The 17,610-nt window shown below is 60.7% G+C and overlaps 1 protein-coding gene across 2 annotated transcripts in view; it reads left to right on the forward strand.

Moving 5' to 3' along the window:
• TAFA5 (TAFA chemokine like family member 5) overlaps positions 1-17,610 on the forward strand; it is a 192,281-nt gene that overhangs the window by 68,893 nt on the left and 105,778 nt on the right. The window contains exon 1 of one of the 2 annotated variants that reach the window (XM_060024018.1): positions 7,337-7,873. The exons of the other annotated variant lie outside the window; for it this stretch is intronic. Within the exon in view, the coding sequence (XP_059880001.1) occupies positions 7,783-7,873 (91 nt within the window). The 5' untranslated portion in view covers positions 7,337-7,782. Of the gene's footprint in view, positions 1-7,336; positions 7,874-17,610 lie in introns of those variants that run through there. 2 annotated transcript variants of the gene reach the window in all.

The following is a 17,610-nucleotide window of genomic DNA, read 5'->3' on the forward strand; positions in this document are numbered from 1 at the left end:
TTGGACCCCTTCCCCTGGCCCCGTCGCCCTCTCTGATCTCCTTCAACCGTGCGGCAGTGCTGGGGACCCACCCTCCTGCTCTCGGGGATGGGGCCACGGGTGGCTCCGTGTATCCTGAATCCCAGTCAGCCTGAAGGAGAGGCAGCCTGGGCGTGGGGTCCATCTCCGCTGGACCCCCAGGTGCATAACTGAGTGGGCACTGATGACAGACGGCCCTGCCCTCAGCGCTCAGCTTTCCCATCCGGGGGGTGGGGACCCCTGCTGCTGCGCGCGCAGCACTTAGCCGGTCCCGGGACGTGGTGAGGACTCAGGGTGGGGCAGGTACTCAGCGAGGGGTCGTCGTGGGAAATCAGTGGGCATGTGGCCGAGCTCGGTGGATGCAGACTTCTGCTCAGAGGACTGTGGGGACTTGCAGTCCTAGGAGTTCCTGGCAACCACAGGGCCTGGCCCAGCCCGATGCCTGAAGTGACGCCTGCGGGTGACGGGGGCCTGCAGTCACTGGGCGGGGGCACAAGGGCGACACAAGCAAGACCCTGCCTCGGGCACACATGGACCCGGCTTCCACGCAGTATCTAGAGCTCCAGGCGGTGGGCTCCGTCCGGGCTGCAGGATGACAGAGCTGGCTGTCCTGTCAGCCGTTCTGGGGGTGACTCCAGACAAGGCCGTTCTGGGGGTGACTCAGGTGCTGGGAGAGTGGCCTGGGAGCTGCCAGCACCCGCCAGGGGGGCCGGGGGCCGTCCTTTCCTCGCAGACCCCCTGCCAGGTGAGCCCTCTGCTGAGGTCTCCCCTCCCCCCTTGGCCTCCGCCTACTCTGCCTTATCCTCCCTGGCACCTCCTGGAACCCACCCCAGATCTTTTCTCAACCGACCCCCTCTGGACCCAAGCGATGTCGTGTGGTGTCTCAGCCTCAAAAGCCCCCATAGGGAGGCCCCCACATTGTCCCCCCCCAGGTCTCCTCCATCAGTTCCAGACCCTGCCATCTGCCCACTCCCATCTCCCCTTAGATGCCTATAGTTGGCCCCAAACTGAGCTTGTCTGAAACCAGACACTCCACCCGCTCCCAGCAGCCAGCCCCTCACACGTCTGCTCCCCAGTATCCAGGCCTCCTGTGGGTCTTCCCATAACTATCTCTAAACCATTACCCGTGTCTGACCGCTTCCGAGTGACTCCCCCACGGTATCCCCGGTCGTCCGGATTGTCGGTGACCTGAGCGGCCTCCCTGCATCCTCCCTGGTGAGCCGATGGCCTCTTCTCTTTAGGACGCCCACCCTGGTCCCAGTCGAGCTTTGCTGCGGTTCAGCCGTGAGCACAGAGGCCTGTGGATTCGGCAGCACGATGGCTGAGCCTGGGATCCCCGGGAGTGGCCCTTCCTCCGCCCGTCCTATCCTTGCTAACCTGCCCCATCTCACCCCTTGCCCCTTCTATGTGCTCTTGGCCAATTCAGGCAACCATGCAATTTGAGTATCACAGTTTGGTCTGGGTGCCCTTCTGTTTTGTGGCCTCTGGGATGGCTTGTCTGGGGGTGAAGCTGGAACCTTCCAACCTTGTCTGGGGGTGAAGCTGGACCGTAGTGGGGAGGCAGTCAAGCTCAGGGGGGCGCCCAGCCCTCCTGTCCCAGGTGCGCGTCTGCAGCTCCCAGGGAGCCTCTCCTCCGTGTTTCCCAGTGTCAGGCCCTGCTTACTTGTCACATTAATTAATTATTCTTGCTGACGGTGGGGCAGGTCCTCTAAAGTGACCTGCGGACGCAGGCTCATCCAGGTAAATGGTGGTGGGCACTTTCCAGCCATCCCCACAGCCCTTGCTTTGATCCCTGTGAAGGTGAGGCCCGCGGCTCCGGGGGCTGCCCTGCAGGCCTGTTCTCCTCGCCCATACCCAGGAAGAGGCAGAGCTGTGGCCCAGTGTCCTGGTCCTTCCCAGGGCATCTGCAGCCCCCAAGGCTGCACTGGATTTGCCCCAGGTCTAGATCCCAACTCCTCCCCCTCGTGGCTTCCTGTACCTGAGGCCTCCAGGAGGCTGCAGGCCTCGTGGCATGCTCACCAGCAAATCGGTCCTCTCTGAGAACCCTGGACTCCAGTCCCCTGGCCCCTGAGCCTGCCAGCTGGGTCCCCGCCTGCTGCATCTTCCTGGTCCTGCCCCCTCCTGGGACACTCCACTGATTCTCTTCCACTTGGGTGACTTCCCCCTATCAGCCAGGGGCAACACTCCTACCCCTTCTGCTGTCATGGCCTTTGGTTGTCAGAGTGTGACACTTCATTAAAAACATAGCTGTGACAGCCTTTATTTTGTTTGTATCTTTATCTTTCTAGATAAATATTACTGCCTCGTTCTCTTCAACAAGTGCAGACTATTATATGGACAAAACACAATTTATTTACAGTATTTTTATGATACTAGGTTTTCTCAAATCACAGAGCTTAAATGGCTCACGTTGGAAAAAAAATCAAATAACAAATGAGGGTTCAAAATGAAAAGCAAGATTCTGCCTGTCTTCCCCACACCCTGACCTTTTCCCCAGAGACGAAACTGTTCATCATCTGGTCCTTCCTGCTGTAAATTGTGTTTATTTATTTTTACCCAGTGTTGTGGCTGTAAGTGCTGACTTCAATGTTCATTCCTTGACCCACCACCTCTGATCAGCCTGGTCAGGGCCTCAGCACCCCTCACTCTGAGCCGGAAGAAAGCAGAAGCGCTGCTTCAACACCATACCTTCCTTTGTTCCACGTAATTTAAAAAAAAAAAAAAAAATCAAGGTTTAAGAATGTATATTTATCTTTCTACTATAAACATTTTTCTGCGCTCTGTCTACTTGTGGATTTAAAAACTTATAAAGAAATCAATGGCGTTTACAATACTACTCTATAAATATTGTTCAGCAAAGATACTGGATTTGTGACCAGAACTATGAAGAAAGAGAGAGAACATTTTACAGTGAAGGTTCTACCGGTCGAAGATTCTTCCAAGTGTGAGGGCCTAATGTGTTTTTAAGCACATACTTCACAGCTTATTTCATTTCTAAAGAGTCAAAGATGCTAGATTTTCTTTTATCCCATATTCCCACATCTGATTCCTTGATTCCTTTCTCTGCTGGAGTGTCACTCCAGGTCAACTTTTGTCTCGGGTGCATGGCCAGTCAACTGAACCCTTGTGTGCCCTTAAGTGGGAAACTGTGTCGGCAGTCTAGCTGGGTATAAAATTCTAGATGCTGAAACTTTTCCCTTTAGCCCCCAACGACCTGCTCCAGTGTCTTCTAGAAGCCGTGTTGCTAATGGAAACCCTGGCGTCTCCATCTGTTTCTGACTTCACAAAACACACCTTATTGGTTCTTTTTATTCTGCCAGCTTCTCAGAGTTTCTTGCATCTCTTGGGTCTCGGTCTGTCTGTTCAACCTACTCTGAGTCTGGGGGCTGCAATCCGAGTATGTGTGTTCAGTCGTCTGAGTTTTCTCCTCTGTGTTGCATTTTTCCTTCTCCTTTAGAATTTCTATAAGTGCAAGTTTGATGCCCAGGATATGCCCTGCATGTTTCAATTTGTACCAACCTTCCCATCTCTCTCTCCATGTGCTCTCTGTCTGGGAAGTGTCCTTTACTTTCCACACACCCCTGTTTCCAGCCATGCCCATTTTACTCCTCAGGGCATGCCCTGGAGCCTAACATCGGTTAGTCCTGTTGATTCCCGAGACTTTCTTCTTGTTCTCCTGGTTCCCTTTTTTTTCATGGTACCTTATTTCTTTTTACTGGTGCCACATTCTCTCCAATTCCTTTGAGAAAGATGTTGTTTAGAATTATTATTATTACCTTACTTTTCCCTGAGTCATTACTGATTTCTGCCTCCTGAGGGTTAAGTGTTAGAGTATACCTGTCCTGGGTCTTCCTTCTCTTTCTGTAAACACCTGGTGGCCCTGCCTGCCAGGTCCTCTCTGCACAGGAATAAGGGGTGATGTGAGTACAGGCACTGGTCAGTGTGAGTCACCCTTGTCCTGGGTAGCAGCTGGCTTCCTGCTTAACCGGGAGAGTTGACCGTAGGTTCTCTGGGAACAGGCAGGGTGTATGGACAGATGGGCATCCCTGGAAGAAGCAGGGGAGCTGGTGGGGAAGCGAGGGCCCAGGCTACCCTGATGCTGGCTGGCCATAACCTGGGGATGTTCGTCCACCTCCCCCCTGGGGGACGGTCCTGCCTCTGACCTCCGTCCCTGCTTGCTATGGGTGGCCAAAGATCTCCACTCTGCCCTGCTGTGTCTCTCTCCTGCTCTCCCTTTCTCAGAAGAGCAGGGGACTCCAGGCCTTGTTTGTGCCAGAGGCCTTTTTGGCAATCTGGCGATGCCTGTGAAACCTTTCTCAGAACGCCATAAAAATATATAAGATTACTAAGGAAACCAGTTACACCAAAATGCAATTTCAAATGTTGGGAAACCTATTTTGATATAGTAATATGTTTGCTTCTTTATTAAAACATTACATAAAAATGTCTGGCGGTGGGACAACCATAATTTGAAGTCAGGGTGATATTTCAAGCTGTCTGCAAGAGCTGTAATGTGATATGAAGATCCCTGCAATTTCTGGTAGTGACAAAAATCACAGTTACACCTAAACTCCTGTGAGCCTGCATGCTCACTTGAAGGGAGTGTCAAACTTCAGTTAAAGACACATTAAACAGAGGCACATTTGCCCCATCTGGTCCTTACCTCCAGCCCTCTGGGGACTGTCCCCAGGCAGAAGACCCCTCCCTTTGTGGACAGCATTCTTCTGGCTCTGGCCTGAGCCTGACAACAGCTGTCTCCACGATGCCCCCCGTGAGCACCGGGCCTGTGCCTCTTGGAGGCATTGCCTCCCCTTTGGAGTCACAGGTGCTGACGCTGGAGGACCTGGGCCTCCTTCCAACGTCTCTGGCTGCAGCCCCTCCTCTTCCCTCCAGCAGCTGTGGCCCCAGGACTCCCCACCCTTCCTGGCCTGCAGATTGCCCTCATTTTGAGTCCCGACACCATTATGGTTTTATTATTATGTTTAAGCATCTCTCTGATCAGACCCTGGCTGTCCCCTCCCGAGGTACATGTGGTCCCCACTCTGCCATCTTAACCTCGCTTCCCAGTGGCACCATGGGCCTCCGTGGTTGCACAGCTAACGCACTCCTGTGGGCACCAGCCACGGGGGCCCCCCGGTTGTCGCCTGTTACCTCTTCTAAGGGCACAAGCTACGCCACACACGTTTCCTTGCAGAAGGTCTCAGAGCCAGAGGAGGATGCTCCGGTCCCCGCGGCATAGCACCTCCTGTTGCACTTGTTGAAAATAGATTTACACCATGTTTCTCCTCACAAACTTTCTTTTCTTAATTCCCTTTATAGCAGGATCCTCCAAATGGTTAGTTTGTTTGTAAAAGTTCCCCTGGGGAATTTAGAATACTTTAAATTTTCAAAATTTCAAGTAGAAGGCCCCGGATCAGGGCCCAGTGGATGTCAGAGGCTGGCCTTGTTTCCTCCTTGAGGTCCCTTTGGGGTCCTGGGTGTGCGTATGTAATAAGCACTGGGTGACCCTGAAGCCTTCTGAGGAGGAGAGCTCTGCACCGGGTGAGGACTGACCGCCAGTGACCTTGGTGGAGGTCAGGCTCTGTTGTGTCAGGAAGGGAGGCTCTTCAGAGGCTGCGGCAGGTGGGGTTTCCTACAAAGTGCCTGGGGGGGGAAGGCCAAGGACCAGGGTGGGGCTGTTACAGGACATGGGGCTCTGAGGGGCTGTGCAAGGGGAGAGAGCCCCCAACCAGGGCAGGGCCTGAGCTGCTTGGCCTGTGGGAGGCTACGGCCCCTTCTCCAGGTGGGGTCTCGGACCCGGCGTTCCCGTCTCATGGACATGATGCAGCTGGAGTGTGGAATCGCTTCTGGGCTGGCCTCCCCTCTGACCTGGGGCTGGCACAGCACCTCAGGCCGGGCAAGCTTGGAACTGGTCCTGGAGGACTTGGTGTCAGTGTGCCCAAGCGTACACGGAGGGCCTTGACCTGTCTGACCTCTAGGAGCCCTCCCAGGACCGGCCTCTTTCCCTTCCCGGCACTTAAATGTCTGTGCAGGAAGGAAGCAGTTTTCATGTGCACCCTTGGGCCTGCTCTGCAGGCCTGATGCTCACCAGGGCCCTCTGAGGGTGGGTCCCGTCCCGTCCTCCACCCACCCCACACGGTGGGGTTAGGTTCAGCCAGAGGCTTCCACCCTCACCCCCAGCCAAAGCTCTTTGCTGGGCATTTGGAATTGAATTGGAAATTCAATGCAGAAAAAAACTGCCTTGAGGCCTAGATACTGGCCTCTGGGGCGACTCTAAACAGGACCCAGATGCCTCAGCTCTGGGGCTCAGGCGAGTACCGGCCCTTCCCAGAGGCCGGAGGAGGCCAGGCCAGGAAGGGGCCCGCTGTTGCACGTGGAGCCGCCCCCGGCATTGACTGTGCGCCCACGCACGCGGGGCGGCCGCTGGCCTGGGGGATGGCACAGACTAGGGCCGGGATGTGGAGTGAGCGTGTTTCCAGGCCGAGGGGCCGTTTATTCAGAAGCCCTCGCAGGGCAGTCCCGGGCAGTGGCGACGCCTGGGCCGGGTTCCCCTGCCTCCTGGGGCCGTAGGGCGCGGGGGGCTGGGCGCACCAGAGGCCGCGCGATACCCGCTCCAGCCCCCGCCGCGGCCGCCTCTGCAGTGAGGCCCCTGCGCGCCTAGGTGGAGCCCGACCCGCGGTTTTCGGCCGGACCGGCCTCGCCTGACCCGCCGGCGCGCCAGGCGGGGGCGCTGCAGGGCGGCGGGGGGTCCCCCGGGTCCCCTCCGCGGCCCAGTACGCATCGGCTGCTCGGCGGGCCGGGCGGAGCGCAGAGGGCGGCGGGCGCGGGCCGGAGTCCGAGCGCCGCGCTGCCCCTCCCGCCGCCTTCCCAGAAGGGCCGAGCTGAGCGGGCAGTGGGCACGCGCCGAGGGCCAGAGCGGCGGCATCCCGTGGGCGAGGCGCGCATTCTCGCCGGCCCCACCTGTCGGCGCGGGCGCCACCGGCCCCGGCCTCGGCCCCGGCCCCCGGCAACGCCAGCCGGGCGGGCGGCCCGCGGGAGCGCCGGCCCGGTCTCAACCGGCCACCGAGGCGGAGGCGCGGGCTCCCGGAGCGCGGAGGCCGGCACCGTCCGAGGGCGACCGGGCCGCGCAAGTTCTCTCCCTGCGGGCTGGGCCCGGCCGCGCGGGCCCCGGCGGCGGCGATGGTGCGGCGGCCCCGCGCCCTGCGCGCAGCCCTGGCCCCGCGCCCGGTTTTCCGCGGCGGCGGCGCGGCCCCCTGAGCCCCGGGCCGGAGCGAGCGCGGCGGCGGCGGCGGCTTTGGAGAGGAAGGCGACGCCGGGCAGCGGCGGGAGGCGACAGGCGGCCAGCGGCCGGGCCGTTGCGCAATCTGCGGCCCGCCGTCCGGGCCCTGCCGGCGGCGCGGCTCCGGGGGCGACGGCGGGGCTGATTCATGGGGCCGCGGCGGCCGTCCCCCCGCGCCCGGGCCCCCGGCGCCCCGCAGCCCGCGATGGTGGCCGGGCGGCCGCCGCGGCCAGAGCCTCGGTGCTAACCTCCCCGCCCCGCCCGCCCCCTCCCCGCGCCCCCGCCCGCTCCCCTCCCCTCCCCCTGCCCAAAAAGACACAGCCCGGCTCCCGGAGCGGCGCCTCCAGTCGCGGCGGAGCGCGGCGTTGGCGCGGATGGAGGGCGCGAGCGGGCGGCCGCGGCGGCTGCACCCAGCGGGGCGCTGATGCGGCGCCTGGACCTTCGCTGCTCGACTAGGGGGGCGTCGGCCGAGTGGGCACTCCGCGATGCAGCTCTTGAAGGCTCTCTGGGCACTCGCGGGGGCCGCGCTCTGCTGCTTCCTCGTCCTGGTGATTCACGCGCAGTTCCTGAAAGAAGGTAATTGTCCCCCGCGCGCCTGGCTTCCAGCACGTTCCGCCGCCACCGCCACCGCTCTCGGCCCGGCCGGCCTGGCGCTACTGCGGGGCCCGGGCGGCCGGCACGGACCCTGCCGCTCCGCTCACATCGGGGGTCCGAGGTGGCGCGCGGCGGGGTTTTGGCGCGGCGACCTCGGTGGCTCTCGCGCCGCCGGGGCTCCGGCCCGTTCCCAGGCTGCTGTGCCGTCCCCTGCCCCGCACGGCTCGTTGGCAGCGGCGCCCGGCCGCTCTCCGCGGGCCTTCGGTAGATGGCACCCGCGCTCCATCCTGGCGGACCTGACTCGGGGCCCGGGCGGCGGGAGCCCAGGGCGAGGCCTGCGCGCCCGCATCCCGCTCTCCACGCCGCCTTCCGGACGAGTCCAGGACCCGCGGGCTCTAGGAGCAGGGACTTGACAGCCAGAGCAGCTGGCCCCGCACCAAGTCCGGCCCCCCTGCCCTCCCGGTGCCTGCTTGAGAGCGGGGCTGTCTTTAGGATCCCGTTCTTGGGACTTGCTTGAGTCGTGCAAGTTGATAGTGGGACCGGCGCAGCCGGAGGAATCTGTGGGAGGGGTAGCCCTGCCTCAGGGTTCCAGGGCAGGAGTACGCGGGCTGGTATGGTCGTGGTGGGTGGCTGCCCGAGTACCCTGGGCACTGCTGGAAACTTCCTGACTCGAAGGCCAGCTCTCCTGGAGGAGGGCTACCCTGGTGCACCGTGGGCTCAGCCTGGCTGGCCTTTCTGGAACAGCCGACCCAGGCACTCACGGCCCAGGCAGCACCCACTTCCTGCCTGCAGCTAGCAGTGCCCTTGCCCGCAGGCACCTTGCCCCCAGCGCTGCCTGCTGCTGCCCCTGGCCATGAGGGAACACCGGCCGAGCTCAGAGCTGCTGTGGCCTGGAGTGTGGGCAGATCCTCATTAGCTCGTGGCTCTTACAAAGGAAGGGTTGGCAACATTCAGCTGCTTCCCTGACTAGCTAACGAGCTGCCTCTGGCTGCCTGGGGAAGCAGGTAGGTGTAGGAGGCCAGCCTCGGTCTGTCACCTGCTCCGTTGGCCCGGTGTCCTTTTCCTTCCCTTGATTTTGAGTCCAGGCCCTGAATGGAGAGGGGACTGTCCCAGGGGCTGCTGCAGGCCTGGCCTGCCCTGAGAGGGCCTGGTGTTTCTGCTAAGCTGGAGGCCAGCCGTCCACCACCGACCGGCTTGCTGACTTGCTTCAGGAGAGGACGGTTCTGCTGGGGGTGGCTGGTCCCCTGGGGCTGGCAAGCCTCCTAAGGTCTGATCTTGGCTGTGTCCTCTGTCAGGTGGCCGGGGGTCCCTGCACAGCTGAGCCTTCTTGGGCCGCAGGCCCTCACCCTTCCCTCCCGCTGATCTTTCCTCTCGGGGGGAATTCATTTTGAAAGGGGGACTCCTGTGTTCACTGCTGCTAAGGTCGAAAGGGCCTGGCTCTGTGGGAGTTCCTGTGATGAGGGGCATCTTCCATGGTTTTCAAGCTGCCTTAGCAAGGAAGTGGAGCTCTGACAGCCTGGGGCTGGACGGTTCCCTTCTGTTTGCCTGCTGGGAGCTGACGGCTCCTGCTGTCTCCACAGGGCACTGCCGTCCTCCTGAGGCCCCGCATCTTAAGGTCAAGACGTACGTTTTGGTGAAGAGAAAAGAGTGTTTATGTCTTGGATTTGAAGAATCTGTGTGTGGGGCAGGCCAGCGTATTAGAGACTAGGCTTGCTCTGAGAGTGTGGTGTGTTCTGTGGATGGGCTATTGGAGAGCCCTGCATGGAAACCTCAGCGTTTACTCTGGAGGGGCTAGAGGCTCCTCAACGTTCTTGAAGACGGTGTGGAGACAGGAGGGTGGGACACGGGGCCGGGAGCAGGTACGCGTTCTGGCGGTGCTCAGGGGAAGTCTGAGTGTTTGCACAGCCCTCTGGGATTCTTGGAAGTGCTGTGCGTCCGCCCTGAAATGTCATGTCCGTGCTTCCCGGGATGGGGCCCACCCTGCAACGTCACGTACTTGCTTTCTGGGATGCAGTGCCCTTTGCTGCATGCCTCTGATGACAGGCCAGACCTGGAGAGTAGCCCTGTCCTCTCTGAGCTGCCCTTCCCGCCCTTTGGGGTCAGGAGCCCCGGGCAGGCGCTGGGAGGGTGGCGGGCCCACCCTGGATGCAGGGGAGACACAGGCCCTTCCCGGCTGGAGGCTGCAGGTTCCAGGCCACTTCCTTCCAGTGGTGTGCTGGCCAGCGGGAGGGAGGGAGGGAGCGAGGCAGCGAGGCGGGCGGACGGACAATTGTGACTTGTTGTCTGTGGACAAGTGGGAAAGGGCTGTTTAAATAGCCATTTCCTTGAATCAGGTTTTTTCAGAGGTGAAGAATGGGGGACCCAGGGAGCCGTTTTTCCACACTTTGCCTTTTGTGCGGAGATGCGGGTCACCCTGTGGCTAATCCGTCCCCCTCTGGCCAGTCTGTCTCCCACTGTTGGTGAAGATGAATAGGGCTGTGGACGAGAGAGAGGCGTATTGTGGTCCCTAGTTGCAGCCTTGGCTGGACCGGTCTTTGTGAGAGCGTCCTGCCTGCCGCATCGGGCCTGGCCTGGGCGGCTGGAGGGCTGGTGAGAAAGGCCCCGGTCATGGCCACGGCCACGGCATGGGGTGTGGGAGCTCAGGGACCAGGGTAGTTCCTTCTGCTGCTCACCGCTCGGGACACCCTGACCCTCCTCTGGAAAGCCAGAGCCGTCCTTTGCGTTCGGATGCAGCCTGACATGCCCTGTGCTTGTGAACTACAGTCCAGGTGGGGCGGGAGGGGGCAGTCTGGGCAACCGGATTTCAAATACAGCCTCTTAATCGGGGTTGGGGGCAGAGCATCGGCGTGGTGGTGCACTGGGAGAGGGCAGAGGAGAGACACCCTTTTCTCTCCCTAACTGCGCTTGGTCTCAGAACACAGCCTTAAGGAAACGGCCACAATTAGAAAAAATATTTTCCATCTCCCTCTACCATAGACTTTAAGATATTTTTCTCCAAGCCTTTCAGTTACTGCACAGATGACAGCTTTCACGTTGCTGCTGATGGAACAAGAACAGTAACCACTCCACAGAGAGGCAGGGCGATGGGCCATTTGGCTTGTTCCTGGAGGTGAGGACCTGAGGTCTGTCTGTCTCCTTCACTCCTTTTGGGGGCAGGGGAGCCTGGGAGGTGGTGGGCGTGTTGTTCACAGCCTTCGCGTGTTCCTATTGAGAACGTGTTTCGGGAGACGAGCATGTATGTCTGGCTGCCCTAGCAGTGGACCCGGCCTCGATTCCAGAGGTCCTTTCTGAATCGCCGCTGCCTTCTGAATTGGACAGCTGCTCTGAGGGCCAACTGTTGAGCAAACAGGATTCGACTTTTATTTATTTAGTTAGCTCTTCATTCTGGAAGTGAAGCGGAATTCTGGGACCCGGCGGCTGGGAAGGAGCACGCTTAACCACGTACAGTCCCTTCACGGTCTTCTGTTAACTGTCATGGCTCTGCGCGGTGGTCATTAATTGCTGTAGTCGTTACGAGATCAGTAGTTAGTACAGTGTTACTGTGTACTGTGTCTGTTACATCTGTGAGTTTAAGATGTGGACAGAGGTCTTAGGACTGACATAGCAGAGTTCCTGGCACCTTGGAGTCCGTTGGAAATGTTTGCTGGATCCGAAGATCATCCCAGTTGTAACACGTATGGGGGTCCCAGGGGCACAAGGGGGCAGGTGTGTGCGGGTCGCCCACTGTGGGCAAGGGCTGTGGACCCCATGTCAGGCTTCTGAGAATGGGAGCAGTTTGGGGGCCCAGGCTACACCCAGATCATTCTCAGAGGCTGTGATAGCGGAGGAGAGTCGGGGACAGATGCTTGGGGCCTGCGTTCCAGGTGCTTCCGGCCACCCACCCAGACCTCCCTGCCGGCTGCGGGGTGCCCAGCCTGAGTCTCTGGGCCGCATGCGGAGAGAGCTGATCAGGCTTCCTCCCCTGCCCCCAAGCAGAGTTTATTTGCGAGGCCAGGTGAGTGGGACTGGTTGCCGGGGAGGCGGGGTGGCATCGAAAAGGCGTGAAAATAGCCCAGCTCCTTTATCATCATTTACTACCATTTCCACGACGAAGGATCTGCATAAAACCCACTCACCGTAATGGGAGCCTCGTTGCTGAGTGCCTGACAGCTGCAAAAGTGAAAGCAGAAGGGGACTGGACACAGAGGCGACTGTTCAGGCGTGAGGGGCCCCTGCGGCGTGGCGCGGCTGCTGTCACACTCCCCAGGGCCTGGGCACACACGTGCACACTCAGGAGGGCCGCTGTTAGCCTGATGCCCCCACCGCAGCTCTGGACGTTCTTCAGGCCCCGCCTGGCTTCCGCCCTGAGGGCGCTGGGGAGCCGTGCAGGGGACCACGCGAGTACCAGCTCAGGGGTCTGACACCAGGGTGTCTGCCCATCCTGGGGACGCAGCCCTGTGCAGGGCACCAGCAGAGAGGGGGCAGTGCGACGGCCAGGTCCCCTCCCTGGTGGAGGGCCACCAGGGCCTGGAGGAGGCGGGTCGTGGTGGATCCCTGGCGATGCATGGAACACTGCTGACGTTTCCTGTGTGTGAATGTGTGCGTGGATGTGGTGACGTTCGCTAAACTCTCACGTGCATTATACGTGATGCCCTTCGGCACGTGAAGTAGGTGAGATACGTTGTGAACTTGATCTAGAATCAATTCAGTGAACTTGATCTAGAATCAGAGCCGTCCCTGTATCCCTGCACTTACACGTCAGTAAATCGTTACAGGAAAGGCATGGAGTATAATATGAACCTATGTAACGGATGATGTAAAGTGAGTAATTATGCATCTGTTTGTAACAAGTGCTGTCGTTCACACACACGTTTAATAAATGGACTTAGGGCTCCTTTGAGATGCACGTTGATGACCCCTGCCGTCACCGCCCTACTGTAGTGGTGACCAGCTTGCCCTCCTGTGACGTTTTCCTTTCATCTTCCCTTTCATCAGGTCTGTTCCTGTGTGCACACACAGGCACACACACGTGTAACATACAAACGTAAACACATGCACACACGGACAGGCACACAGGTGTGAATGGACACACACACACACACACACGTACACGTGTGATGCAGCCCCCAGCCTGGAGGCGGGGAGCAGAGGGTGAGGCCTCCACCTCCGCTTCCTGGCCCCTGCGGTCCTGTCCCTGCACCCGACACCCTGCGGGGTGCCTTCCAGAGGGGCCACGTGCTGTTCTTTATTTTCACAGATGAAGCAGGCGAGGCCTGGCGACGTCCAAGGGCAGGCCCAGGTCACAGAGGTCAAGGGGACGTGGGCCGACGTATGGGCTCACTTTTTCTCTGCTTGGATCCGGGGGCAAGTGGCAGCCCGGTCTTACATCCATCTCCCCTCACACACCCTGATGCCTGCCTCGCCGACTCAGTGCCTGGCCAGTGGCTCACATGTGCTTGTGCAGATGGCCTGTGGGATTAGGAAGCTGGGTGGCAGTGTGATATCAGGCAAGTCACTGGGCCACTGGGACCCTCAGTCTCCTCCTCGGCAGGCTGGAAAGGATCGTAGAAACTTGCTCTGGGTGATCTGACATGGACAGACGGGCCGCTCCACCCAGACTCGCTTAGCTGAGAAGGACGTTCGCTGATCTCGGGTGGAATCGCCACCAGGGGCTCGAGCCTCGGCCTGGGTCCACACCCCACTCCCTGCCCCTCGGAGGTTCGTCCTCCAGCTGACTCAGCCTGGGAGGCCTCGGCTGTGGCCGCCAGCACTTTCTGGGACGCTGGGCCCTGGCTCCGAGGAGTCCTCGGGGAAGGTCAGGGCCCTCCGTCCGTCCCTACCGAGGGCTCTGACTGCCGGCCCAACCTGTGCCCTCTCTCTGAGCAGAGTGGCAGGCTCTTCAGAACCATCTCCACAGAGAGGGCCTCCCAAAAAGAAGGGGGAGCCCAGGACAGCTGAAGGGGTGGGAGACAAGCCCAGCCCCCGCAGGGCCCCTCTGGGACCCATCAGACTGAGGGGCTGGGCCGTGTTCCTGGGGGAGATGGCCCAGGAAAGAGCCAGAAGCAAGCCTGGGTCCTGAGAGCCTGGTGGGCGGGGGTGGCCGGGGGCCTGCCGGGGTTTGGAGTCCACTGACCAGGCTTGACTGAAGCCCTGCCCTCCCTGACGGAGTTTCCATCTCCGAGTGGCCCTGGAGAGTCAGGGGCAGGAAGGCTGGGACCTGCCCACTTCCTCTGCGTTATTAGGCCTGACGGCGGGCTGACTTGTGCCGGCGGCGTGGGGCTGAGATGCTGTCCGCGCGGGTGGCCCACAGCTGCGGGGAGCGGGGCTCACTGGACTCTGCTGAGCTGACAGCACGGGCTGGCGGTGGAGGGATGTTGCTCTCGGCCGACCCCATTCCCCAGCCGCGACCCGGGTGGCAAGAAGGACCAGCGCCTTGCTTCCAGGCACTGGTGTGTCTTTGTGTGGGTGAAGGGCTGGGGGGCTGGACGCGGGACCACCCCTCTGGAGGGGGTTGGGCACACGTTTGCAGGTGGGGAGCACCCCCAGAAAAGCTTGGCTCTGCTGGACATCCTCTTCCTGCAGTCCACGTGGCGGGCGGCTGCTTCTGCCACTGGCTGCCCACGATGCCCAGACGGCCCAGGGCGGAAGCCGGGCCACGTGCTTGGTCGCACCGTCCGGTGGTGTCTCCGAGGCCGCCCTGCGTGCACGCTGCCACGCCCAGCTGTGTGACCTTGATGGTGTCCACGGTGATTTCCATGGGGTCCTCCATGGCTCACGTCACTGCTTTGTCCAGACACAACTTTTCAGGGAGCGGGAGGGAGGCCTGCCCTGTGCCCCAGCCCCTCTGGCCGCCGGGGGAGCTTGGGGGGCACTGCCCAGACCACCTCCATGGTCCCTTTCAGCATGAATGTCCTTGGAGAAAGCAGGTCACAGACTCAGGTCACTGCTCTGGGGACTTGAGTGGGGCGTCGTGGCTGAGACCCCAGCCCCGTGGATGGAGTCACACGGCTGTGGCCAGGCCAGGCCTCGGGGTGTGGGTGCACCTGATGGTCCTCACGGCCCACCCTTGGGGGTGGGCGACCCCGGGTCCGGCCTTTCCCGTCCACAGGCCCATGTCTATTTGCTCCCCTTTCCTTCTCCCAGGGGCACGTGCGAGTCTAACTGCTCTGTCAGATGAAAACCCTGCAGGTGTGATGCGACCTGTGGCGTCCAAGCCAAGATGCTCTCGGTGGCTGAGATGGGCTGGGAGAACCTGGACACTCGGGCCTTCCCAGGGGCGGGACAGGACGGTCAGGGCGGTGCCTATCCAGCCGCGTGCTGGCCGCCTCGAAGGCAGCTGTGACCCAGGGACACTCAAATGGCGCCTTGGGCAGGCTTTGGGGGAGTCCAGCGGGTGCTGGAAGGGCCACTGTGGCCTTCACTGCTCTGACCTCCGTGGACTTCTGGTCAGTGATGGCTCGGGCCTTGGAGGGCACGGGGTGGTCACCCCGAGGGCAGCCCCGGAGGCCTCCGTCCATCAGCTCACGGCCCTGGCGGGTACCTCGGGCACCGGCTCCCTGGCTTGGGGGCCATCCGAGGTCTCAGGCAGGGTGGGCACCATCCTCAACATTGACCGTCGGCCCCTGTGTTCCCCACCCTGCATTGGACTTGGGGTGAGACCGCAGGGATTGGGCTGTGGCCTCTGGGTGCCAGTGGCTGGCTCAGGGCCCTGGTCTCCTGGTGTGACAGCAGAGTCCCGCAGGGGCCTGAGGCTGGACCTGCCGAGGGCGGCCCCCTCTGCCGCTGGCCCCCAGCCTCCAGGGCCCCTGGTTTGGGCAGGAGGCTGTGTTCTGGAAGGCTCGGGCAAGCATGCTGCCCTCTGGGACTCTCCCTGAGGACCCTGCCGAAGCCCCAGGCCTAACACACACGTCCGCCCTTGGCCCTGTGCTCTCCCCTGCGATTCTGGAGGAGGGTGTGCAGACTTTAAAACACACACTCTTTTCAAAGTCAGCTTGTGCCTAGAGAAGGCGGATTTTATTAGCCAATTACCTCTCTTCTTCTCTGATCACAGGAGCGGCCAAGCAGGCCCTCCGATGTGCTTCACTGACAGCAGCCCAGACCTCGCTGATAAATAGCTGTGCTTTGCAAACCCACAGCCTCCTCCTGAGCCCTCCCTCCCCAGGGAGCTCCTGGGGCCAGTTGCCTGGGCGACGGCCTGGCTAGACACGCCCACACAGTGTGGTGCACGTATCGAGCGCCTGCTGTATGCCGGGCACGGGCTGTGTGCTGGGGCTGGCGGGTCCAGTGGGACCATATATGTGACGAGCAGAGCAGAAGCTCCAGTGTGTGCCCTTTGAGAAATGCACAGCTGAGGGGTCGAGTGGTGGCCCCCTAAGGACAGGTCCACCCAGAACCTGTGGACGTGGCCAGATTCAGAAGCAGGGTCTTTGCAGGTGTGGTGAAGGTCAGATTCTCCAGATGAGATTGTCCTGGATCCAGGTCTACCCTCTATCCAAGGACAAGTGTCCTTAGGAGAGATGCAGGGAGAGGCCACGCGAAGATGGAGGCAGAGACAGGTGATGTGGCCACAAGCCCAGGGAGGCCCGCAGCCTCCCGAGGCTGCAGGAGGTGGGCAGAGCCCTCCCCCACAGCCTCCAGAGAGAGCATGACCCTGCCCACGCCATGACCTTGAACCTATGGCTTCCAGGACTTGGGAGAATGAATTTCTGTGGTTTGCGATCATTTTTACAGTGACCACAGGAACCCGACAGGCCACACAGGGGTGATGGAGGGAGCAGCGGCCAGGAGGAGCTGAATCACCAGTGCCACCTGTGCCAGGGGTGCAGGGGTCTCACCTCCACCTTGTGTCCCGAGGAGGCCTGGACGGGCAGGTGCTCCAGCAGCGTTCCGGCAAAGATACGGTTTCCCACCTGGCACCTGAACCCACGGGTGTGACGGCCACTGAGTTTCAGGTTGAAGCAGAAGCTGAGTCCCCCGGCGGTGGGGCTGGGGGGGGGCCCGGAAGTTCTCAATGCGCCTCCGTCCATAAATCAGCGTTTCCCAAAGCCAGGGCACGTACGTTGTGCATACGAGATGGCTTTGTTTGGGCTTGGTGGGCATTTTTCATTTTAACGGTCGTGTGTATATATTTATGGTTACCTTCTATTTACGGCCATGGCTCTGCCTTCCCACATACAGGAGAAGGACAGTTCCTTTCCAGCTGCATAGGGACTTTCTGTGTGGTGGGCTGCGGTGGAAATGCTGAGCTGCTGGGATGCGTGTTTATTAAGCACCTACTGAGTGCCTGCCCCGGCGAACAGGCTGAGGCAAGGAGTGGGGCGCGGGAGGCTGGTGGGCGCGGATCTGAGGCTGTGCAGGCAGCAGGGGCTCCGGAAAGTTGTGCGGGCGTGTGGGGGTCATCTCAGGCCTGCGCTCCAGGAATTGTGGTCACTTCCTCGGTGTCCAGGCCAGCTGAGGACGAAGGGGCCTCCCTCAGATGAGGGACGTGGACTCCACGGTGGACCCTGTAATGGAGAGGTGGGCGGTCAGCTTCCTGGGGCTGCCGTCACAAAGGACCATGACCGGAGGCGGGGTGGGGGGGCTTGAAGAACGGACATGTATTGTCTTCTCCTTCTGGAGGCCAGAAGTCCAGGTCAGGACGTTGCAGGGTGGGTTCCTTCCAGGCCTCTTTCCCACTTCTGGTGGCTCCAAACGACCCTGACTTTCCTGGGCTTGTGGCCCCACCACTCCAGTCCCTGCCT

Source organism: Delphinus delphis, chromosome 11 (genome assembly GCF_949987515.2).
Source record: "Delphinus delphis chromosome 11, mDelDel1.2, whole genome shotgun sequence".
NCBI classification, from domain to species: Eukaryota; Metazoa; Chordata; class Mammalia; order Artiodactyla; family Delphinidae; genus Delphinus; species Delphinus delphis.